The sequence below is a fragment of the Rhinatrema bivittatum genome, chromosome 14 (genome assembly GCF_901001135.1).
Source record: "Rhinatrema bivittatum chromosome 14, aRhiBiv1.1, whole genome shotgun sequence".
Taxonomy (NCBI): domain Eukaryota; kingdom Metazoa; phylum Chordata; class Amphibia; order Gymnophiona; family Rhinatrematidae; genus Rhinatrema; species Rhinatrema bivittatum.
In genome coordinates this window covers 51895085-51920027 of record NC_042628.1, presented here as the reverse complement: position 1 = coordinate 51920027, position 24943 = coordinate 51895085, and the positions used below count along the sequence as shown (strand labels likewise).

The 24943-nt window shown below is 44.7% G+C and overlaps 1 protein-coding gene across 2 annotated transcripts in view; it reads left to right on the top strand.

Moving 5' to 3' along the window:
• LOC115075828 overlaps positions 1 to 24943 on the top strand; it is a 256128-nt gene that overhangs the window by 170778 nt on the left and 60407 nt on the right. For both annotated transcript variants that reach the window (XM_029576649.1, XM_029576648.1), the window contains exon 3: positions 5757 to 5914. In XM_029576649.1, coding sequence (XP_029432509.1) covers positions 5757 to 5914 — 158 coding nt within the window. The remainder of the gene's footprint in view (positions 1 to 5756; positions 5915 to 24943) is intronic.

The following is a 24943-nucleotide window of genomic DNA, read 5'->3' as shown; positions in this document are numbered from 1 at the left end:
TACGTCCTCCGGCCCCTTCTTGGGACCTTAATCTGGTTCTTGGGCGGCTCATGAAACCACCGTTCGAACCTCTTCACTCCTGTGACCTAAAATATCTCACATGGAAAGTGATTTTCCTTTTGGCTATCACTTCAGCTCGCAGGGTTAGTGAGTTACAGGTCCTAGTTACCTATCCGCCTTACACTAAACTTCTGCAGGACCGGGCGGTACTCCACATTCACCCTAAGTTTTTGCCTAAGGTAGTTTCGGAGTTTCACATTAATCAATCCATCATACTACCTATCTTCTTTCCCAGGCCCCACTCCAATCCAGGGGAACAGGCTCTGCATACCCTCGACTGTAAACGGGCTCTAGCGTTCTACCTAGACCGTACAGTTGCCCACAGGAAGAGCACTCAGTTATTCGTCTCTTTCCATCCCAACAAATTAGGGCAACCTGTGGGTAAGCAGACTCTCTCCTCCTGGTTGGCCGACTTCATATCTTTTTGCTATCAGCAAGCAGGCATTCCTTTCCAAGACCGTGTTAAAGCACAATCTGTGAGGGCCATGGCAACTTCAGTAGCACACCTAAGATCGGTGCCGCTTCCTGACATTTGCAGGACTGTCACCTGGATCTCTCTCCACACTTTCGCAGCCCACTATTGCTTGGACAAAGCCGGAAGACAGGATTCCATCTTCGGCCAATCTGTCCTGCGTAACCTATTTCCAATGTGACGTACCAACACCCTTCCGCCTGCCCGGTGGGGTTCAGGATGCCCTCTACCAAATTCCACCCCAGTTGTTGTTCTTGTTGCACGCCGTTGGGTACATTTGGTGCATGTTCGGACATCCTCAGCTCGGTACTCACCCATATGTGAGGACTACCATCCTGCTTGTCCTGTGAGAAAGCAAATGTTGCTTACCTGTAACAGGTGTTCTCACAGGACAGCAGGATGTTAGTCCTCATGAAACCCGCCCGCCGCACCACGGTGTTGGGTTCGTAATGTTTTCTTGTTTTATTTTTTCGGCACTGCCTGTAGCTATCAAATAAGACTGAAGGGGGACCCCTGCTGGCTGCAGGGTTAGTGCCACGCTGGGCATGCCCAGTAGGGGCCAGTCAAAGTTCTGGAAACTTTGACAGAAGTTTTCCTTGATTGGGCTCCATCCTGATGATGTCACCCATATGAGAGGACTAACATCCTGCTGTCCTGTGAGAACACCTGTTACAGGTAAGCAACATTTGCTTTCTCCGCTGCCATAGTGACTACTGCTGAGCAGCTGCAATTCACTCTTTTCTTTTTTAACTTTATAAATATAGCTAGAAATCACAAGGAAACAAGCCTTAGAAAGCCTGAAGGGGGGGGGGGGGGTAAGGAGAGTAGATGAGGAGAGGGCAAAAGAGAAGAAAAGTCCCTTTGGAAGCCCCCTGACCTCAGCTCAACAGAGGGAGTGAACAATGGCTATTACTCCTGGAGCCCCAAATACCTTATCCAGTGAACCTTCTTTTTTTCAAAAGAAAGTAGGGATCCTCGTTCACCTGAGAGAGAGAGAACCCATCTTTAACCTCAGGATCACGACAGAAATCCTCTGTTCAGCCTGCCAGGCTGAGTCTACAGCATGGAATGCTTCTCAACCATCTGCTGGAGACAGAGAATACTGGCAGGCTGGTGTCAACACAGTGGTATATGAGTGATATCAGCAAGCCTATTGAACTCTTGGCCCCATCTGCTGGTTGACATGCATATCCCATTGGTCTGGCCTGGTCTGACTGAATGAAGAGGAAGCAATATTTGGCCAGTAAAATATATTCAATAAGAGTTTACAGCAGATAAGACTATTGGAGAAAAATACTAATTCATCATGATTGCAGTCAAATCTAATTAATTGGAAAAAAGCACAAAGAATTTTTTTTTTTCCAGATGCAATTCAAAACCATAGCTGAGGTGAATCAGGTCCTTTCTTCCCTAGGTGCATCATAGGAGGAAGACCTAGAGGAGTAGGCCTGTTCCATAACAACCAGATGGGTTCTGGAAGTAGTCAAACAAGGGTATACTTTAAAATTTATAAAAGTTCCAAAGGGAAAAAGATAAGTTGAAGCTCCAGTATCAAAAGACTTTCAAAAATAATTAGTAATAAAATATATATCAGGGAATTACTAAAAACAGACATGGTTTCTCAGGTACCAGAGCAAGTAAAAGGGGATGTAACACATCGCCACTTCCTCTTGCCAACATGTGACCCATCTCCCCTGTACATTATCCCTCTCTGAGCTAATTCTATTTTTACTCTAGTTACTTTGTTCCTAATGCTTCACCCCCTTTTTGCCTATCCTTCCTCCACTATCCTTTAACCTCCTCCCATTGCCATATTAGTTTTAAAAGTTATTTGTTATTATATAACTTTTCTACCCTAATTTTTCCCATTTCCTCCTCTCTATCCGTTCTATGTAAACCGATGTGATGTCCATACGAACTTTGGTATATAAAAATATTAAATAAATAAATAAATAAATAAATAAATAAATAAATATTATGGTCCTTATGTCAAAGCTATACAATACAATATCCCTATACATTTTTTTCATGTTTTTTTTATTTATTTATTTATTTATTTATTTATTTTTAATTTTTATATACCGATGTTCCTGTAAAGAATACATATTGCACCGGTTTACAAGGAACTGAACAGACGCCTCCAGGGCGGAAATACATTAAAACAGTCGCCTCAAGGCAGAATACATTATAATGGTTTGCTATTTATAGGGTCATTTCATAGTGTCCAGTCAGATGAATCCAGAAGTAGGTTATGCACCTCTACCAGCAGATGGAGATGGAACAAACTGACGTTGCAGTATATATACCCCTGCAGTGACATCAGCCTGCTATTATTTTCTCCATTTCTAGCAGAAGGTGGACATGCATCTCCTTACTGGAGATTGCTTTGATTTGGGGAAAAAGGAGAAATAAGGAAAATAAATTTGTCCTGTTCTCCTGTGGTGATACAAAATGGTCCTCCCTCCTAAAGTTGAGAATTTCTGAGGTGATTTCCGTGGTCCTTCGGAAAATGTAAACACTCTCCTACCCCAGGATCCAGAGGGTACAGGCCTTCCAAAATCTGACCCCCTTTGAAATTTGCCTCTGGGGTGCCCCACTCAAGATCAATCAGTTCTTGAATGGCCTCCATCACAGGGAAAACACAAGAGGCTTTATGTAAGGAAACCAAAATAAGATTTTTTTCTTTGGCTCAGACATGGAATCTGCCCCAGGAACCCTGAGCATTTGCATAGTCTGTCTTTCAAGACAGATCTGCAGAACATATTTCAGATCTTCAAAATATAAAAGCAGACTTGTTGAGCAGAAGAAGGATATTATCAAGAGAGTGATTATTACATCTGGAAATGTTTCAAACCATATGTCTGCATTGAGGTTGGCTGGAAGTAAATTTAATGGTGTTAACTGTCAACAAGAAGATCCAGAAGCTCTGGCTGTGGCACCTTTGGATGATATCACCCCACCTTTTTGGCTGATATATCCTAAGGAGAACACCTGTTATAGGTGAGCAACTTAGTTGTTCTTGGGTTTAATCCTAAACTAATTTCTTGTTTCCATGTAAACAAGAAGTAATTCTTCCGAATTTTTGAAGGGCAGCATTCATTAGATATTAAAAGGATATTGCAGACTTGTTATCAGAAAAATGAGTTATTTAGAAAGTCTGGCACTTTTTCTATTATTTTGGGGAAATTGGACGTGTTTGGCTGCCTCAAAGTCTTCTTTATCCAGGTGGCTAAAGAAACAATTTATCAATCAAAGAAACATCTATCAGGAGGCACATGTACACTCCCCCCCCCCCCCCTCCAAATAACTGTTAAAGTTCACTCCTCTGAAGCAGCATCATGAGAAGAGGGAGGATCATTTTATAGCACTACACATAATGGTGAAGTCTCTGTGTACCTTTACATGCAAACTTTACCGCTAATTTTCAAAGTGATTTTATATTCCTAAAATGCTTTGAAAATGCTGGGATAAAGTAAATGCACAGATTGCACACAGAAAGATACACATTGCTGTAGCACTGTGTTACTTCTTTGTGTAAACTTACATGCAGACTTTCAAATATCCACAAATTCTGTGTTAAGTCCTATCATCAACCCAACTCCACCTTCTTCCCCCAAAAAACAATGCCTATGCATAATTGTGTTATGCGTGTTCTTTTACACGCATTCCTGCCTGGTCTATTTTCAGAGAGCCTCTTGTGTGAAAAAAAGCAGTTTTTATGCTTGCAAGTGGCTTTGATAATGACCTTCAAAGAGTAGATGTGTCATTAAAAATGTGTAGGCTTGCCACATATGAAAGACAAGTGCTTTCAGCTGTAGTAACAGACACACAGACACCCTCCTAGAGGACATTTGGGATTGTTTTGGTAAATCCAATGATCTGGGCATGTCTGAGAAATCCAATGATCTGGGCATGACTGAGAAAGGCATGTCTGAGAAAGGAAAATTACTTTACCTGCCAATTGGGTTTCTTGGAGTTAGACCAGAATTATTAAGGATAATAACATAGTAAAATGATGGCAGATAAAGACAAATTGGTCCAGCTAGTCTGCCTAGTTGTCCTCCTTAATGGTTTTTTAGCAGTTTTGAGTAGATGAATTTATAAATTTCTGTACTTAAACCAATGCCAGCTCCCCAACCTCTCAACCCTGTTTCACCACTGATCTCTATATCTTTCGTAAGCATGCTCATTGATAAGGTTATAATCATGGCTAATCTGTACAGGTTACTTCAGCCTTCTTGGAAGCTCAGTGCCACTGTACTGCTGCTGTTACTGTTATAACTGTGGCCACATGATGAACAGTTAATCACCAACTACTAGGGTCCACTGATATTTGAACCCAGATCAAGGGATTCTGAGTCCAGAGTGCTAATAATTACATCATGGAATTAGATGGATTTAATTTACTTACATTTTTAGAAAGGTAAAATGTATGGGCCTTAAGATATGGGATATATTTAAAACAACTAGAGATTTAAGCTTGTCTTTCAGCTTTGGAATAATCAAAAACTGAGGCAGAGGACAGGGCTGCACTATTTATGGGGGAAGCACCTCTGCCTGAGATTCTTGTTCTGTCTTCACTTACTGGCTGAGGAACAATCCATGGTTTTAGCTATTCCTGGTGGGAATCATAATAAACTAATTAGTAGGTGAGGAAATATTCCTTCTTTTTTTCTTTGCAATACAGTATTAAATATTCCATATGAATCCCTGGGAAACCTAAACTTGGTTAAATGCTTTTGTAAAGAAACATCAGCATTAGAGTGGAAATGACCCAAGTTTGCTGGTATTGTAGTGCTCGATTTGTGACCCAGTAATTGTGAATTCTTCTGCTACCCTTAGCTTCGTGCCCCTGAGGAGGTCACTTCACATTCTTGCCCTTAACCTACCTTGTGCTTTGCTGCTTTCTTGCTTTTCACATCTATATTGTATTGCAGTGTGCTGTTGCTTGAAATGTCTGCTATAGAGGTGGCTGCATTGGCAGCATTCTCCATTTGTAAACTTGCAGTGGGGTCACAGGATACCTGTGCTTATCAAGCCCTTAGTGTGTTGCCATTTTTTAGGTTCAGGAATGTCTGTGCCAGGTGCTGTGTGGGACTTGAGGGCTTATTTTGTGGTGACATGATGTGTATAAATCAACTGTATCGTCTCTAATTCTGAAAGGGTTTTGGAAATGGTCGGAGACATGATATCTGTACTTTATTTGCCACTTTTGTGTCTCCAGTTGAACCCAGGCCCTTGGGTGAGGTGGAGAGTAAAGGAGCCAGCAGCAGGAATCCTGAAGAGAGTGCTTACAGGAAGAGGCGGAGGAAGCAGAGATTTCCACGGCACTTCAGCATGAGCCCTGCTACCACCACCCCAGCTCATGTGCTGACAGAGCTGGTAAGTTAGTACTGTCCTTTATCAGCAACACCAGTCTGTTACCCAGCAGTGTCCTCAGGCCTGCAGCTGAAACAATAGCTTAGATATCTTACACTAAGCAGGAATCCAGAGGGCAGACAATTTTCAAAGCCATTTACTCAAGGAAATAAGTGGTCTGAGGACTACCTTCTCTTAATCTGGCTAAAAGCAAGTGTGGGATTCCATAGTGCCTGCATGTTTAGCTAGATTGAGGTTTTCCCTGGGGTATCAGAAAATAACACACTTAGTGGCTTATTTGCTAAAGGTTTTCTCCCACTTTGTGTTTATGGGGAAATTGCTTGGTAAATAGGGCTCTTACATTGTATTTTCAAAACTATGCATGTTATTTTCTATAGAAATTTTACCTGTAGGTGCAACAGTCCATGAGTGGGTGCTTTGTATCCATGGCAATATTCAAAGGGAAATTTCCTAGCATGTAGCAGATGGACTCAAAACAAGTGGGTATAGTGTGCTTGTGCTAGCAGTTGGAGACGGATCTGACGTCAGCACGGGTACATATACCCCCACAGGAAGTGTAGCAATTCAGTAATTTCCGTCTCCAAAGCAGTTTGGAGCTACCTCACGCTCGCTGAGCGTGTTTCGAAATTCTACACAACTAAATTCATAGAAGAAACCTACCTGAAGACGAGCCCCGCACTCCTGCGGTGATACCAGTCGGTCCCTCCCCCAGTTGAGTTTCCCGAGTCGATTTCCGTGGTCCCTCAGAGGTAAGGGCCTCGGTCCGGTGGCCGGCTCGCGGCAGGGACCTAGCCCCCGAGTGAGAAGGGCTCGGGCGCGGCATAGAGGCAGCCTCGGTCCCGGCGTGGACTTGGCCCCCGAGCGAGACGAGTTCGGGCGCGGCCCAGAGGCAGCGGGTGCACTTCCTTGAGCGCGGCGGTGACGGTACTCACCCTGTCCCCCCGCAGCCGGAGACCGCCCGGGTCGCAACCGGGAAGCACCAAAGATAAGGTAAGGCGTACATCTTTACTTGTTGGTCTCCGAGGAAGCGAGGATTCGCAGAGTCTGCCTATGTGGCAATCCGCCACGGAGGTCGCCATTTTCCTGCCTGGTTTGTCACCGCGCGATAGGCGCACGTTGTTAGGGGCACATTGTTAAGCGCACATTGTTAAGCGCACATTGTTAAGAGTACATTGTTAGGCGCACGTTAGTAGGTGCGCGTTCATAGGCGCCCGCTGATACACCAGGCACACATGGAGCGTCAGAGAGCCCATGCGTCAGCGGAGCCGGCCCCTCCAGCATCAGGCATGAGCCTCTGCTCGGCATGCAACCTCAGAGCCACACAGAGCGAGGAAGCAGACTCCCTATGTGCCCAATGTGAAGAGGCCCTGGGAGTTCCAGGCCAGGACCGGTCGCAGCCCAGCGTACTTGCCAGTTCCTCAGGGAACACCCCGGACCTAGCAGGCAGCAGTGAGCAACCGGGGACCTCAAGGGACCTGGTACCCCTCAGACCAGATCCTGCTTCGCTCTCCTGGGTGGAATTATTTAAGGGGATTCATGCCTTTGTCACAATGCAGGCTGCTCCCCGAGCGGGTCCATACGTACTGGATGACCCGGCCCCTGGACCCTCAAGGCCTAGGCACGGCCACGCGCCACCTGAAACCCCCACTTATGGGGACTCAGATTGCCCTGAGGAAGACGACGAGTCCCCCGAGGAGGGAGAACTGCCCTTGGGGGTTGAACCATATCGGACCATGAGGCGCTTCTTTTTGAAAGGGGATCTCCCAGGCCTGATCTCTCAATGCCTGTCGGAGCTGGCTATTCCGGGCCACGATGCCCCTGAGGAACCTAGAGTGAATCCCCTGTTAGAGGGCCTGCGCCAAACGTCTCACCATTTTCCCCTCCTACAAGTAGCTCAGCAGTTAATCGATCTGGAATGGAATACGCCGGAGGCCTCATTCAAGGGGGGTCGGGCCTTGGCTGGCATGTACCCCTTAGACCCGGCAACCAAGGAGAAGCTGGCATGCCCCCAGGTAGACGCCATAGTTAGCGCAATTGTGAAGCGCACCACCATTCCGGTGGAGGGGGGGACAGCCCTCAAGGATACACATGACCGGCGCATGGACACCATTCTGAAACAAGCCTTTGAGGTGGCAGCCATGTCCCTACGAATTGCGACCTGCTGCACCGTGGTGACACGTTCCTGTTTATCACAGGCTAGGAACAACACCCCGGGAGAAGAAATGGAATCAGCTCTTTCGTTCCTCACTGATGCAGCCTCCGACTTAGTCCGTACGGCTGCCAAAGGAGTGTCATCCTCAGTGGTGGCCAGGAGACAGCTCTGGCTACGTAATTGGTCGGCCGATTCCTCCTCCAAGACACACCACACGAGAATGCCCTTTGAGGGATCCCTCCTGTTCGGCAGCGACCTTGAGAAGCTGGCCAATAAATGGGACACCTCTCCATTACCCCATCTACTAGAAGACCGGTCAAGGAGGAACCAGCGCCCCTTTCCTAGACCATCCAGAGGTAGAACCTCTCAGCGCTTCAACCCTTACAGGACTCGCTACCAAGCACCTCGTTCGCAGGCCAGGAACCAGTCCTTTCGACCTAAGCACAACAAGAGGGGAACCAGCTCGGGTTCGGGTCCCGGCCGTACCCCACAATGACAATCAGCTGACCCATCCGGGGGTAGCAGCCATAGGGGGCAGGCTATCCCTCTTCTACCGAAGGTGGGTCGGGATTACCTCGGATCAGTGGGTCCTCGCCATCATCCGAGAAGGGTATTACCTGGATTTCCTTCGACTTCCACCGGACAGGTTTGTGGAATCTCCTTGTTCGCCCATCAAGAGGACGGCCCTAGAGGTTACTTTGCGGAGGCTCCTGTCCCTAAAGGCCATAATCCCAGTGCCTGCAAGGGAGATGAATTCTGGGCATTATTCCATCTATTTCATCGTGCCCAAGAAGGAGGGCACTTTCCGGCCCGTTCTGGATCTCAAGTCAGTCAACCGATACCTACGGGTCCCCAGCTTTCGCATGGAAACTCTGAGGTCTGTCAAGACTTCAGTACAGCCAGGGGAGTTTCTCACATCCCTAGATCTGTCGGAAGCCTACCTGCATATCCCAATCCATCGGGATCATCAGCGCTATTTACGCTTCAAGGTCCTGGACCAACACTTCCAGTTCCGGGCTTTACCCTTCGGGTTAGCCACCGTGCCGCGGACCTTTGCCAAGGTCATAGTAGTAGTGGCTGCGTCCCTCAGGAAGGAGGGAATCCTCGTCCATCCCTACCTGGACGATTGGCTGATCCGGGCGAAGTCACCAGAGGAGAGCCACCAGGCAACCAACAGAGTTATAGCTCTCCTGGAAAGCCTAGGATGGGTTGTAAACTTGAACAAGAGTTCCCTACAGCCTTCTCAGTCGCTGGAATACCTAGGGGTTCAATTCGACACCCAGGAAGACAAGGTCAGCTTGACCTCCAAAAGGAAGTCGAAACTCTGGAATCATCTGCAGGCCCTGCTGAGCGCCAGCCGGCCCACAGCTCGGGATTACCTACAGGTCCTCGGCCTCATGGAATCCACTCTGGAGGTGATACCATGGGTGCGGGCTCATATGAGACCATTACAACGCGCCCTCCTGTCTCGGTGGAGCCCATGATCACAGGACTATACCTTACACCTACCTCTACAAACCACAGTGTGGAACCAGCTATGGTGGTGGTTGCAGCCCGGCCACATGAGCCGGGGGTCAAGAATGTCCTCCCCAACCTGGACCCTGCTCACTACAGATGCCAGTCTGAACGGATGGGGAGCACACTGCGAAGAACTCACCGCCCAAGGGCGGTGGAACAGAGAAGAGTCAAGGTGGAACATCAACCGACTAGAGGCACGGGCAGTCAGGCTAGCGTGCCTACGATTTGCCCACAGACTTCGCAGCAGAGCGGTCAGAGTGATGTCGGACAATGCCACCACGGTGGCATACATCAACCAACAGGGCAGAACCAGAAGCCAACAAGTATCCCTAGAAATAGCCCCCCTGATGACTTGGGCAGAAGCGAATCTCCAGGACATCTCAGCCGTTCACATCGCCGGGAAGGACAACACCACGGCAGACTTCCTCAGCAGAGAAAGCCTAAACCCAGGGGAATGGCAGCTGTCGCCCACAGCTATCCAGATGATTGTGGATCAGTGGGGGATGCCGGGCATGGACCTATTAGCAGACAGGTCCAACGCTCAAGTACCCAGATATTTCAGCCGTGGGTGGGATCCGCTATCCCAGGGGATCGATGCCCTGGTACAGCCATGGCCTCAGGGAATCCTGCTATATGCCTTTCCCCCGTGGCCCCTGCTGGGGTGCCATTATACACAGATTCAGCGACACAGAGGCCTCGTTCTTCTAGTGGCCCCGGATTGGCCGAGAAGACCCTGGTACGCAGACATGAGAAGGCTACTGGCAGGGAATCCTCTACCTCTGCCTCCATACAGGGACCTGCTGCTGCATGGTCCCATCCTCCACGAGGATCCAGCTCAATTTTCTCTTACGGTCTGGCCATTGAGAGGGCTAGATTGAAGAAAAGAGGATACTCGGAGCCGATAATAGACACACTCCTCTGAGCACGCAAGTTCTCCACATCACTGACATATATCAGGATCTGGAGAGTTTTTGAAGCCTGGTGCGACTCTCGCAGCACCAATTCACATGCCACTAAGATTCCTATCATTTTGGACTTCCTACAAGATGGACTTCAGAAGGGTCTGTCCCTCAGCTCCATCAAGGTTCAGGTAGCAGCGCTGTCTTGCTACGGTCCCAGGAGTGACGGCAACACCATTGCCAAACACCCAGACGTCTCCCGTTTCCTGAAAGGAGTCAAACACATTCATCCGCCACTGAAGTGGCCAGTGCCCCTGTGGAACCTCAACCTAGTGTTGGAATTTCTGGCGGGATCCGCCTTCAGACCCCTTCGAGGCCTGTCTCTCCGTTTGTTGACCTTGAAGATGGTGTTCTTGCTGGCTGTATGTTCAGTACGCCGCATCTCAGAGCTACAAGCACTGTCCTGCCGTGATCCATTTCTCAGAATCACTCCAGAGGCTATCCATCTTCGCACGGTTCCTTCCTTCTTACCCAAAGTAGTCTCACAATTTCACCTCAACCAAACCATATCCTTGCCAACCACGGAAGGTTTGAAGAAGTCAGAAGAAGGTCGAATACTGCGTCATCTCGACATCGGCAGAATACTGGCCAGATACTTGGAAATATCAGAAGCAGTACGAAAGACGGACCATCTGTTCATCCTTCACAGCGGGAAGAAGCAAGGAGAAGCGGCCTCACGGCCAACCATTGCCTGCTGGATCAAAGAAGTTATCAAGGCGGCCTACGTAGAGGCAGGAAAACCACCACCTCTACAGGTCACGGCTCATTCAACCAGAGTGCAATCGGCCTCTTGGGCAGAAACTAGGATGCTGTCGCCTGCAGAGATATGTAAAGCGGCGACGTGGCCCTCCCGCCATACCTTCTCCAGATTCTACCGTCTGGACATTCAGGCCATGGAGGACACAGTATTTGCGAGGGCAATCCTAAACGGACCTCGGGCAGCCTCCCGCCCAGTCTGGGAGTAGCTTTTGTACATCCCACTTGTTTTGAGTCCATCTGCTACACGGTAGGAAATGTTGAGATTACTTACCTGATAATCTCCTTTTCCTTAGTGTATGCAGATGGACTCAGCATCCCGCCCGGCTGCCGGTATACATGGGGATTCGCCGACTCATGGTAAGCCATGTTTGCTTATATAGGGCTTCCACCCTGCCGGGTGTCGACGCCTTCCGGTTGAGAACACTGGCGGTCTCCAGCTACCATCAATTGGTCAGGGTAATCCTGTTCATTTAAACGATTGGTCAGTCACACATATATCCATAAAAGCTTTTGCAAGGAAGATTACTGAATTGCTACACTTCCTGTGGGGGTATATGTACCCGTGCTGACGTCAGATCCGTCTCCAACTGCTAGCACGAGCACACTATACCCACTTGTTTTGAGTCCATCTGCATACACTAAGGAAAAGGAGATTATCAGGTAAGTAATTTCAACAGTACACATGTATTTTCCCTTTGAAAATTGCATACATGGTCTGCTGGAGTTTGCACCTAGGTTGACTGTGAATTTTTCCTCTCTCTTACTCATAGCATTATTGTTTTAATTTACACTGGCTTCCGATAAAATACCGAATAGTATACAAAGTAATGACAACACTGCATACAATTATCATGGGACACAAAGCAACTGGCTAAGCAAATACATTGTAACTCACAATCCAAAACGAAACTTACGATCAAAAAACAAAGGCCTTCTAAAAATCCCTCATGCAAGAATCACGCGACTAAAATCAACAAGTGAAAGAGCCATATCCATCGCCAGCCCAAAACTATGGAATTCACTACCAACTGGATTAAGAACACAACCAAGCATTAAAATTTTCAAAAAAGAATTAAAAGCCTGGCTATTCACAAGAGCATACGCAGAATCACTCAAACAAACAGCACACAACACAAAAAGCGCAATACAATGCAAAAAAGGAGAAATCACCAACCAAGTAACAACAGCGTGTAAGAAACCTTCCCTCAGAAAGTAACACGTTGAAGTATGCAAGAGTTCGGTATATGTAATAAGTTGTTATCAAAATGAACTATTATGAACTTTTAGATCTAAACGATGTAAATAATTTCTCTACAATTAACGCATGTCTATGTAAACTGATGTATGTAAACCGTTATGATGGCGAAACCGAATGACGGTATACAAAACACCTTAAATAAATAAATAAATAAATAAATAAATAAATAAATAAAATACTTCAGTTTCATTAAAATATCATTTATCAAATGTGTCACTTCAGAAAGGTGCATTTATCAAGAGTCTGCACCTCTGTTTAAAAATTAAAAATGTTTGGTGTAATCACTGAAATGGGAGATTTACCAAATAGCAATAGCACCAATACGCAGACACGTGGCCAGAGCTGAAGTATAGTGAAAGCCCTTGGTTTCTTCTGGCAATTCCTGGATAAGTTCTGCAGGATGAGTTGGGAAATTCTGTGGCACAGTTTTGGAAAAATCAAGCAATTCAATAGCATATTTGTATAAATGATCCTAAGTTTCATATTTAATATATACACAACCAAGTTTTTAGCAAAAAGCTTTTAATATTTAAAAATTGTCATTAAAGAAACAAATTAGTTTCAAACTTTGTACATGTAACAATGTACATGTAACAATCTCACAACCTCTCTGCCAAACAACCTACAAACCACTCATGTAAGAGATCTAGGTGTGCTAATCGACAATAAACTAAACTTCAAAGCCCACATCAATAAAACCACCAAAGACTGTTTCTATAAACTGCAAGTTTTAAAAAGGATAAGACCACTCTTCCATGCCAAAGACTTCAGAACCATCCTCCAAGCCCTCATTTTCTCAAAATTGGACTACTGCTGCTCCACTTTACTTGGCCTCCCCTCCTCATACACAAAACCGCTCCAAATGGTCCAAAACGCAGCAGCCCGTCTACTGACAAACACTAAGAAAAGAGACCATATCTCCCCAGTGCTACAAGACCTCCACTGGTTACCAATTCATTTCAGAGTCATTTATAAATCCATCACCTTGATATACAAAATCATTCACCAACATACCACAATCGATCTACAAATTCCTCCCCGCTTCCACAAATCCACAAGACCGACCAGGGAAGCCTACAGAGGATGCCTCATTGTTCCACCCACGAAAACCACTAATCACAGCACCTTAAGAGACCGAGCCCTTTCCACCGCAGGCCCACAGTTATGGAACTCCATCCCTCCAGAACTCAGAAACGAACCATGTCTCCTAACCTTTAGGAAAAGACTCAAGACATGGCTTTTCAGGCAAGCCTTCTCGAACTCTACCTAAGATGCACCATAAACAAACTCTCTACTCAGAGACTGTACATATGAGACACCATATTTATATTGAACTTTTGTATATAATTATTCTCCTCTATCTCTTTCTATTTCTTACATTCCCAGTTCATTAGCCCTTGTTAATTGTAACTGCTTCTCTTCATCACGTTATTTATGTTTTTTGGTTGTATTATCCGCACCCCTGTTTTCTGTAAACCGACATGATGTGAACGAGTTCATGAATGCCGGTATAAAAAAACCTTAAATAAATAAATAAATAAATAAATGTATGTCCGGATCACTTATTTTGTTCTCTTTTTTGCTCTAGTTAATTTTTTACCTTTTCTATTTTATTTTCCTTTTCTCTTTATCCATCCAGACCAGTCCAGGCACATAGGTTTATGCTCTTCTACCAGCAGATGGAAACATAGATAACAGGTTTGCTGATGTCACTCATTAGAGGGTCCTGTCAGCCTGCCAGTATTTATTCATTTGGGTTTATAACCCACCTTTTTGAATATGAAATTCACTCAGTTCTCTTTCTCCAGCAAATGGTAGGCAAACATCATGTTCTGTGAGCTGGTACCGAGCCTAAGCCAGGTGAAAAAGAATTCAGAAGACTTGGGCTGCTCATGCGGTGACAGTACTTGGAACTGATCTCCTCCCAGTTAAGCAAAGCCGGAAACCATGGGGTTTCCAGTGCCGGAGCACCTTGATTGGGAGTGGGTGGCTGTGGATATTAAGACCGGTAGCTTGGTTTTTTGTTCCCCTTTCCCCCTCAGTACCTGTTTTTTCCTGTCCTTCCACACCTGCTGGTGGCCTATCTTCTCTTCCTCCCTTCTTGGTTGAGAAGCCTCTGTTCCACTCAAAGTTTAAAAAAAAGAAAGGAACGGAGAGGCTAACGGCAACAGGAGTGAAATTGCAGCAAAGAAGGGACGCAGGCAGCCAGCCAGCAAGAATCTGTGAAACTGCAGCCACAGAGGAGGTGAGTTTGGAATCATGCAGGGAGAGGCATGGCTAGAGTGCAGCAAGCACAAAGGCCTGTGCTTTCCTGCAGGATTTGTTACACTGAATCGGGTGGGGGTGCAGGAGGTGCAGTTTCTTCTGTATAAAATGCCGGGAGGAGGAGGAGAGGAGTGAATGGCAGGAAACTGCCACTCTGAAGGGTCCACAGCAGAGGGGTTGACATAAGTGTTCCCACTGGCTTGACATTTTGGAGTTGTGTGGTGGAGAGGGACCAAATATCAGGCCTTCTATATTAATATCAGCAGTGATTTCTCCTGAGCAACCGGGTTCTGGCAGGGGTCTATCACCTGGAGTTCCTGGAGAGTGCTTCCTCGTCCTCTGCTTCTGGAGTAGCTCTGGCTTCCTTGCTGGCTTCCTACCTGTCCCAGATCTCTTTTTTACTTGCTACAGTAGTGTTTCCCAACCAGTGTGCCATGATAACAAGAGATACCAGCAATAATTCTTAAACATGTAAGAGCCCCTTTCTCATAACGTGTAATTATGCATACTTACATAAGATTTGCCAGACTGGGTCAGACCAAAGGTCCATCAAGCCCAGTATCTTGTTTCCAGCAGTGGCCAATCCAAGTCACAAGTACGTGGCAGGATCCCAAGGGGTAGATAGATTCCAAACTGCTTATCCCAGGAATAAGAAGTAGATTTCTGCATCTCCACTTTAATAATTGTTTATGGACTTTTCCTCCAGGAATTTGTACAAACCTTTTTTAAATGCAGCTATACTAATAGCTTTCACCACATCCTCTGGCAATGAATTCCAGAACTTAATTATGTGTTGAGTTACAATTATTTTCTCTTATTAGTTTTAAATATATTACCTAGTAACTTCATTGTGTGTCCCCTAGTTTTTGTACTCTTTGGATGAGTAAAAAAAACAAACAATTGTTTACTCATTCCACTGCACTCATTATTTTATAGAGCTCTATCATATCTCCTCTCAGCCATTTCTTCTCCAGGCTGAAGAGGCCTAACCTCTTTAGCCATTCCTTATAGGGGATCTGTTCCATTATCATTTTGGTTGCCCTTCTCAATACCTTTTCTAATTCTGCTATATCTTTTTTTGAGATGTGAATACCAGAACTGCACACAGTACTCATGAGATTGCACCATGGAGCAATGCAGAGGCATTATGATGTTCTCTGTTTTATTCTTCATTCCTTTCCTATAATTCCTAGCTTCTATTTGCTTTCTTGAGCAGAAGATTTCAACATATCAATGATGGTGCCTAGATCCTTTTCCTGAATGGTGACTCCTAATATGGAACCTTACATTGTGTACCCATAATTTGGGTTACTCTTCCCTAAGTGATTCACTTTGCACTTATCCACATTAAATTTCATTTGCTATTTGCATGCCCATTCTCCCAGTTTTGAAGGTCATTTTCTCATAACTTTGAATAATTTTGTCATCGGCAACTCTGAGCCCCTTACTCGTTCCCATTTATTTATTTATTTATCGAGTTTTAGATACTGTCATTCGGTTTTGTCATAATAACGCCATCATAACGGTTTACAAAAATACAAGGTTAAGGGGGATAAATAGGGTTTCAAAAAGGTTCCAGGTCATTTATAAATATGTTAAAAAACAGTGGTCTTGGGATCACATGATGTGGTGAGCCTGGGAGGACATTCTTCTCAGTGCTCTGGGTGCCATCCCCTCCTCATCGCAGTTCATTTATAGTTTAAAAAGACAAAAGATGAGCATAGGAGATGGGAAAATGCCACCACAAACCTGAGCTCTCTAGGGCCTGTTTCCTCTGACATGATCGCTGAATTGACTACAGCTTTAAAGTAAGCTTGTCACAGCTTTAAGCAACAAGCTTACTTTAATTTCGGAGCAAATTGAAGACCTCAAATCAGCATTCTCAAAGTTAAATCCACGAATTGAAAATGTAGAAGGTTGGGTTTCTGTAATTGAGGATGAGCTTGGGGCAATGAGGGAAAAATTATTGCAACGGAAAAGAAGTTAAAATGGCAGGATGAAAAACTTGATGATTTAGAAAATCTCTCCCGCTGAAATAACATCAGATTTATAGGGCTACCGGAAAGTATTGAGGAATGGAATCTGTCAAACTGTTTAGAAAAATGGCTTTCTAATGTTTTAAATATTCTAGAACTGGAGGGCTGCATGATAATAGAGTAGATACACTGCCTGGTAACAAAAGGTAAATTTTAAGACCCATACGCAGGCATCCATGTTCGCGCAGTTCCCGGCGATTTTATATTGGCGCACACATGTGCACGCAAATGCTAACTCTTGCACATAAGGGAGGGAGATTTTACTACATGCTCGTGATGACGCGATAGGCCCTAATCCCAGTTCCTTTCCAGTCTGCTCCAATAAAGGAGCGGACTGGGGGGGAACTTCTTAACCCCCTCCCTAACCTGCCTCCCTTTTACCCTATCTCCCCCAACCCCTTAAACCCCACTAACTAGCCAAATTTTTTTTGTTTAAAAACTTATGGCCCAATTTAAAAAACCAGGAGTGCTTTAAAACCAGGAGATATGTGCATGCTGCACGGATTTTCAAAGGCCTGTGGCCTCGTGCATATCTCCCGGTTCATACCGAAGAACTGGACTAGAAAAAGGGGTGGGATCTGGGCAGGGGCGGGGTATGGGCTGGCTGAGACATCATAGACCCTGCCTGGGTCCTCCTTGCCTCACCACGACCGTCCCTCCAGGGAAGACCGTTGTTCCTTGAAGAACCATGAAAATTGCTAAGCTGGTCCCATGATTCCCGTGTCGCAGGCCACCCTGGACAAGCCCAGACCCTTGCACTGCTTCAGCAGTTCTACTGGTGGCCTGACATGCAGAAGGACGTTCAGGCTTATGTGGACTCTTGTTCCATCTGCGCACAGCAGAAACCATTGGAATGACCTTGGGGGTTGTTACAGCTTTTGCCAGCCCGCAAGGACCCTTGGACTCACATCTCCACCAACTTTGTCATGGATTTACCTCTCTCCAATGGCAATATGGTCATCTGGGTGGTAGTTGACCATTTCTCTAAAATGGCATACTTCACATCATTGCCTGATCTCTCCTTGGCTTCACAGTTAGCTCAACTCTTTGTCCAGCACGAGTTCCGTCTCCACGGACTCTCCAAACACATCATTTCTGGTCGTGGTACTCAGTTCACTGCAAGGTATTGGCAATATCTATGTTAGAATTCAATATTACATTGGACTTCACCACAGCATATCACCCGCAAGTAAATGGTGAGCCCGAATGGACAAATCGGACATTGAAAAACTTCTTACGGGCCTATGTCAATTACCCATGAAGATGACTGGGTGTCTCTGCTTTCTTGGGCAGAATTTTCTGATAACTCTCATCTTTGCACTGCCACGGGTTCCTCACCCTTTAAAATTGTCTCTGGCAAAGAGCTGCTCCCTCCTCTACTGCTTTCTTTATCAGCAGCTCAAATGATGGCACAAGAACTGCAAAAGCTATGGAGCTATACCAAGCAGATGCTGCAGAAAGTCGACCTAAAGGCCAAACAATTCACTGATCTCCACTGTAGACCCACGCTGCAGTTTAAACAAGGGGAAAAAGTATGTCTCAGCCCCCAACATTCGATTCACAGTTCTCTGTGAGGCTCAGAGTTCTCTATGAGCCCTTATGAGGCTCGTTCCTTGGTATATCGGGCCATTTACAGTTCTACGACAACTTGGGCCAATAACTTATCAACTCCAGTTACTCACATCCTTGAAGATACATAACTCCTTTCACATCTCTCTCCTGAAACTCCTGATACCTTCATGGCCCTCTTGGAAGACGCCACAGCTACAGCCGATTGCTTCTGAGAGCGATACCACATACCAAGTACGAGAGGTCCTGGACGAGAGAAGACATGGCAAGCAATGGGATTATCTCCTCTCCTGGGAAGGATACAGCCCGGAGGAGAATACCTGGGAGCCTGTCTCCAATTTATTAGATAAGAGCATGATCAAACAGTTCCAAGCCTCCCATCCCAGGAAGTCTAAGTCCTCAAGAGGGGGGCTTAGAGGAGGGGGTAATGTTACACTTGCCGGCTGCAGAGTTCCACGGCCGTCTTCGCTCACCTGACACCGCGCCATCACAGCTGCCACACTTCTGGGCTTCCTCGTAGCGGCGGGGAGCCACTGCCGACACTGCTCCTCATCTTTGCAGCCCTGAGTGCTCCTGCTGTCATCAGGCCATTTTCAGTTTTGAGCATTCCCATTTGGCCTGGCAGCAGTTCCAAGAATCTTTTCTAAAGTGACAGTAGTGGTGGTGGCAGTTCTGTGTCAAGAACGGATTTTGTTTCATCCATATCTGGACTATTGGCTGATCTGAGCAAAGTTGGCAGCAGACGGCAAAGTGGTTTGGGTGCCAGGGTGTATAGTTATTGCAGGAATTGGGCTGGGTGGTCAACTTTGCCAAGAGCAAGTTGGTTCTCTCTCAGAATTTGGAGTACTTGGGTGCTCGGTTTAGCACAAAAAAAGAGGCGTGTGTATGTGATGGAGGAAAGTATCATAAGAATATAAGGCTTGCCATGCTGGGTCAGACCAGGGCCCATCAAGCCCAATATCCTGTTTCCAACAGTTGCCAATCCAGGTTACAAGTACCTGGCAGGATCCCAAGGGATAGATAGATTCCAACATGCTTATCCCATCCTTATCACATCCTACTAGGTCTCCCTAAAAATTCACTACAACCGTTACAGATGCTACAAAATGCCGCTGCACGCTTACTCACCAATACACACCGCCATGAACACATTACGCCAGCTCTCCAATTCCTTCACTGGCTTCCTGTAGCATCTAGGATATTATTCAAAGTACTTACCCTCATTCATAAGTCTATCTATAACCAAGATATGCAATGGTTCTCTGATCATTTTACATTCCGCACCTCAAAGAGACCAATAAGAAAAATGCACCAAGCCAAACTCGTTTCTTCATCTCTTAAACATATCAAACATGTTTCTACGAGAGACCGCTCATTCACGATTGCTGGAACCAACATCTGGAACAAAATGCCTACAGACCTGCGCCTGGAGCCCTGCCATAGGAAATTTAAACAGAACCTTAAAACCTGGCTGTTCAAACAAGCTTACACTCAATGATCATCTCCTCTACAGAAATGCTGAACACATGTTCCACACACAATACATTATCTTTCTTCAAATAGATATCTTTCTATAACTCCAGCTCATCTAATGTTTCTAAATGTCCACTCTACAATCACCCATTGTAAAGACTGTTTTCGGATCCATTGATCTATACCAAATTAGTGAATCGCTTGTTGCTAAGTTATATTTATCTGTCACTGATTTCCCTTCCCTTATTAGGCATGTCTCAACTGTATAATATGATTATCATTGGTTTACTTGTTTTGTTTTTAATTGGTATATGTAATGTTTCCTCTTAATTTCATTTGATAATAAAGCCTGTTGCTGATTTATTGTTCCTTGTAAACCGAGGTGATGTTCTTAACGTGCCGCGGTATATAAAAAATCACTAAATAAATAAAATAAATAAATCCCAAGAATAAGCACTTGATATTTGCATCTACACCTTAATAATGGGTTGTGGACTCTTCCTCCAGAAACTTGTCCAAACTGTTTTAAATGCAGCTACACTAATAGCTGTCTTCACCTCCTCTGGCAATGAATACCAGTGCTTAATTTTGTGTTGAATAAAAAAATATTTTCTCTTATTAGTTTTAAATGTATTACCTAGCCACTTCATTGTGTCTCCTAGTTTTTGTACTTTTTGAAAGAGTAAACAACTGATTGTTTACTTCCATTCCACTCATTATTTTATAAACCTTTATCATATCTTCCCTCAGCCGTCTCTTCTCCAAGCTGAAAAATCCTAACTTCTTTAACCTTTCCTCATAGGGAAATTGTTCCAATCCCTTTATCATTTTAGCCACCCTTCTCTGTACCTTTTTGTAATCCTCAAGTTTCAGGGTCAAATGAGAGTTTTGTTAGAGTCCCACAATGTGGGACTACCTTCAGGTCTTTGGTTCAGTGGTGGTGGCACTAGATTTGGTGCTGTGAACAAGAGCATACATGAGAGCCCTACAGAGAGCCTTGCTTTCAAGTTGGTCCCCTTAGTCTCAGATCTGTTCATTGAGGCTCCTATTGCAAGAGGAGACCAAAGCCAGTCTGGCTTGGTGCCTTATGGTCAGGAACCTGGAAGTGGAGGTAGAGTTTGAAATCCCCGACTTGAATAACAGTAACAACTGATGCCAGTCTGTTTGGATGGGGAGCATGCTGTTAGGATCAGGTGGCTCAGAAGACTTGGAGTTTGATGAAAGTCAAATGATTCATCAGTCTCTTGGAAACAAGAACAATAAGAAAGGCTTTTCCAAGCTTTGTTCCTTTTCTTCAAGGATAGGCAGTCTACATTCTCTCAGAGAGTGGTAAAACGGTAGTATATGTGAATCACCAGGGAAAGGACCAGGAGTCTTTGTGGTTGGAGAAATAGAGCTATTTCTAAGGTATGCAGAGAAGTATGTGAGGATGCTTTTAGTAGCACACATAGTAGGAGCATAAAACATTCAGGCATGTTTTCTAAGCTGAAATGCTCTGGATCCAGGAGAGTGGGCACTGACATAGGTGGCATTCGTCTGGATAGTGGACAGGTGGGGAGAATTGGAGATGGACTTGATGGCACCAGCAATGCCAAGCAGAAAATTTTTTCAGCTGCAGGAAAGAACATAAGAAATTGCCATACTGGGTCAGACCAAGGGTCCATCAAGCCCAGCATCCTGTTTCCAACAGAGGCCAAACCAGGCCACAAGAACCTGGCAATTATCCAAACACTAAGAAGATCCCATACTACTGATGCAATTAATAGCAGTGGCTATTCCCTAAGTAAACTTGATTAATAGCCGTTAATGGAATTCTCCTCTAAGAACTTATCCAAACCTTTTTTGAACCCAGCTACATTAACTGCACTAACCACATCCTCTGGCAACAAATTCCAGAGCTTTATTGTGCATTGAGTGAAAAAGAATTTTCTCCGATTAGTCTTAAATGTGCTACTTGCTAACTTCATGGAATGCCCCCTAGTCCTTCTATTATTCGAAAGTGTAAATAACCGAGTCAGATCTACTCGTTCAAGACCTCTCATGATGTTAAAGACCTCTATCATTTCCCCCCTCAGCCATCTCTTCTCCAAGCTGAACAGCCCTAACCTCTTCAGCCTTTCCTCATAGGGGAGCTTTTCCATCCCTTTTATCATTTTGGTCGCCCTTCTCTGTACCTTCTCCATCGCAACTATATCTTTTTTGAGATGCGGCGACCAGAATTGTACACAGTATTCAAGGTGCGGTCTCACCATGGAGCAATACAGAGGCATTATGACATTTTCCGTTTTATTCACCATTCCCTTTCTAATAATTCCCAACATTCTGTTTGCTTTTTTGACTGCCGCAGCACACTGAACTGACTAATTCAGTGTGTTATCCACTATGACGCCTAGATCTCTTTCTTGGGTGGTAGCACCTAATATGGAACCTAACATTGTGCAACTATAGCATGGGTTATTTTTCCCTATATGCATCACCTTGCACTTATCCACATTAAATTTCATCTGCCATTTGGATGCCCAATTTTCCAGTCTGACAAGGTCTTCCTGCAATTTATCACAATCTACTTGTGAATTAACTACTCTGAATAATTTTGTATCATCTGCAAATTTGATTACCTCACTCGTCGTATTCCTTTCCAGATCATTTATAAATATATTGAAAAGCACGGGTCCCAGTACAGATCCCTGAGGCACTCCACTGCCCACTCCCCTCCACTGAGAAAATTGTCCACTTAATCCTACTCTCTGTTTCCTGTCTTTTAGCCAGTTTGTAATCCATGAAAGAACATGCCACCTATCCCATGACTTTTTACTTTTCCTAGAAGCCTCTCATGATGAACTTTGTCAAATGCCTTCTGAAAATCCAAATACACTACATCTACCAGTTCACCTTTATCTTCATGCTTATTAACTCCTTCAAAAAAGTGAAGCAGATTTGTGAGGCAAGACTTGCCTTGGGTAAAGCCATGCTGACTTTGTTCCATTAAATCATGTCTTTCTATATGTTCTGTGATTTTGATATTTAGAAGACTTTCCACTATTTTTCCTGGCACTGAAGTCAGGCTAATTGGTCTGTAATTTCCCAGATTGCCCCTGGAACACTTTTGAAATATTGGGGTAACATTAGCCACCATCCAGTCTTCAGGTACAATAGATGAGTTTAATGATAGGTTACAAATGTTTACTAAAAGATCTGAAATTTCATTTTGAGTTCCTTCGGAACACTGGGGTGTATACCATCCGGTTCAGGTGATTTACTACTCTTCTCTAAGTGCCTCTTTAACCCCTCGATCATCTAACGGTCCAGCTGACTCCCTCATAGGCTTTCTGCTTCAGATATATTTTTAAAAGTTTTTATTGTGAGTTTTTTCCTCTACTGCCAACTTCTTTTCAAATTCTCTCTTAGCCTATCTTATCAATGTCTTACATTTAACTTGCCAATGCCTATGCTTTATCATATTTTCTTCTGTTGGAACCTTCTTCCAATTTTTGAATGAAGATCATTTGGCTAAAATAGCTTCTTTCACCTCACCTTTTAACCATGCCGGTAATCGTTTTGCCTTCCTTCCACCTTTCTTAATGTGTGGAATACATCTGGACTGTGCTTCTAGGAAGGTATTTTTTTAACAATGTCCATGCCTCTTGCACACTTTTTACCTTTGTAACTGCTCCTTTCAGCTTTTTTCTAACTATTTTTGTCATTTTATCAAAGATTCCCATTTGAAGGTTTAGCACTAGAGCCGTAGATTTGCTTACTGTCCCCCTTCCAGTTATTAATTCAAATTTGATCGTATTATGATCATTATTGCCAAGCAGCCCCACCACTGTTACCTCTCTAACCAAATCCTGTGCTTCACTGAGAATTAGATCTAAAATTGCTCCCTCTCTCATCGTTTCCTGAACCAATTGCTCCATAAAACTGTCTTTTATTCCATCCAGAACTTTATCTCTCTAGCATGTCCCTTTGATACATTTACCCAGTCAATATTGGGGTAATTGAAGTCTAACACATCCAGCGTGCAAGAAACAGGTAGCAAAGTCCATCAGTGGATTTCTAATAGATTTTTTATTAAGCCAAAATTCAAAACATCATTCATGGCAACTCCATGTCACTTCAAAAGTACGAGTAAAGGAGTCCCCCGACACGGTCCGTGTTTCGCGGTAGCTGCATCGGGAGGGACCCGCGGATAAATTTCATCTATAACATAAAAGACAATAAATGATGGACCTTATAAGGTGGCTATAAAAACTACAACCGATTACGAGTAAACATACCTTACATATTCATCCTGGAGCGCATCGGCTCGTACAACAGGTGAACAATTTAAAGAGGCAGTTTTGGCGCCAAAGACAGAGAGTATCGCGATAGAGTCAAGAGACAAAACCACGCCCCCACTGAAGACAATTCAGGTGAACAAAAACCATTCAATGTCTTTGTTGAGACCCTTCGGATGAACAGAGGACAATTTAAAAATCCACTTTTGTTCCCGGCGGCCCGGGATTTCAGAATAGTGCCCTCCCCGAATCGGGGGTGCCACAACCTCTAAAATTGAAAATTGTACGTCAGCAATGGTGTGGTGATGTTGAACCCAATGTGTAACTAGGGGTTCATCCATCCTGAGTAGACGGATATTAGAACAATGTTCTATGATTCGGGTCTTCACCATTCTCGAAGTCTTCCCCACGTATAGCAAGGGACAGGGGCACTGTATAACGTATACTACACCCTTGGTGGTGCAGTCTGACTTACTTCGAAGTTTAAACAGACACCCAGTGTTAGGATGAATAAAGGAATCTGATTGTACAGTATAGCAACACACTGAACAGTGTCCACAGGGGCTATGCTGACCATCCCTACTCTCCCTTGTTTGTCTATTAAAGCTAGCGTGTACTAGCTGGTCCCGGAGATTGTTACCTCTCCGGAATGTAAACCGCAGAGGGCCCTGAAACAGCGAAGTTAAAGACAAATTCTCCCAATGTCTACGGATCATTGCTGCAATTGCTTTACTTGAAATGGAGAAAGGTAAAATGCAGTTAAAAC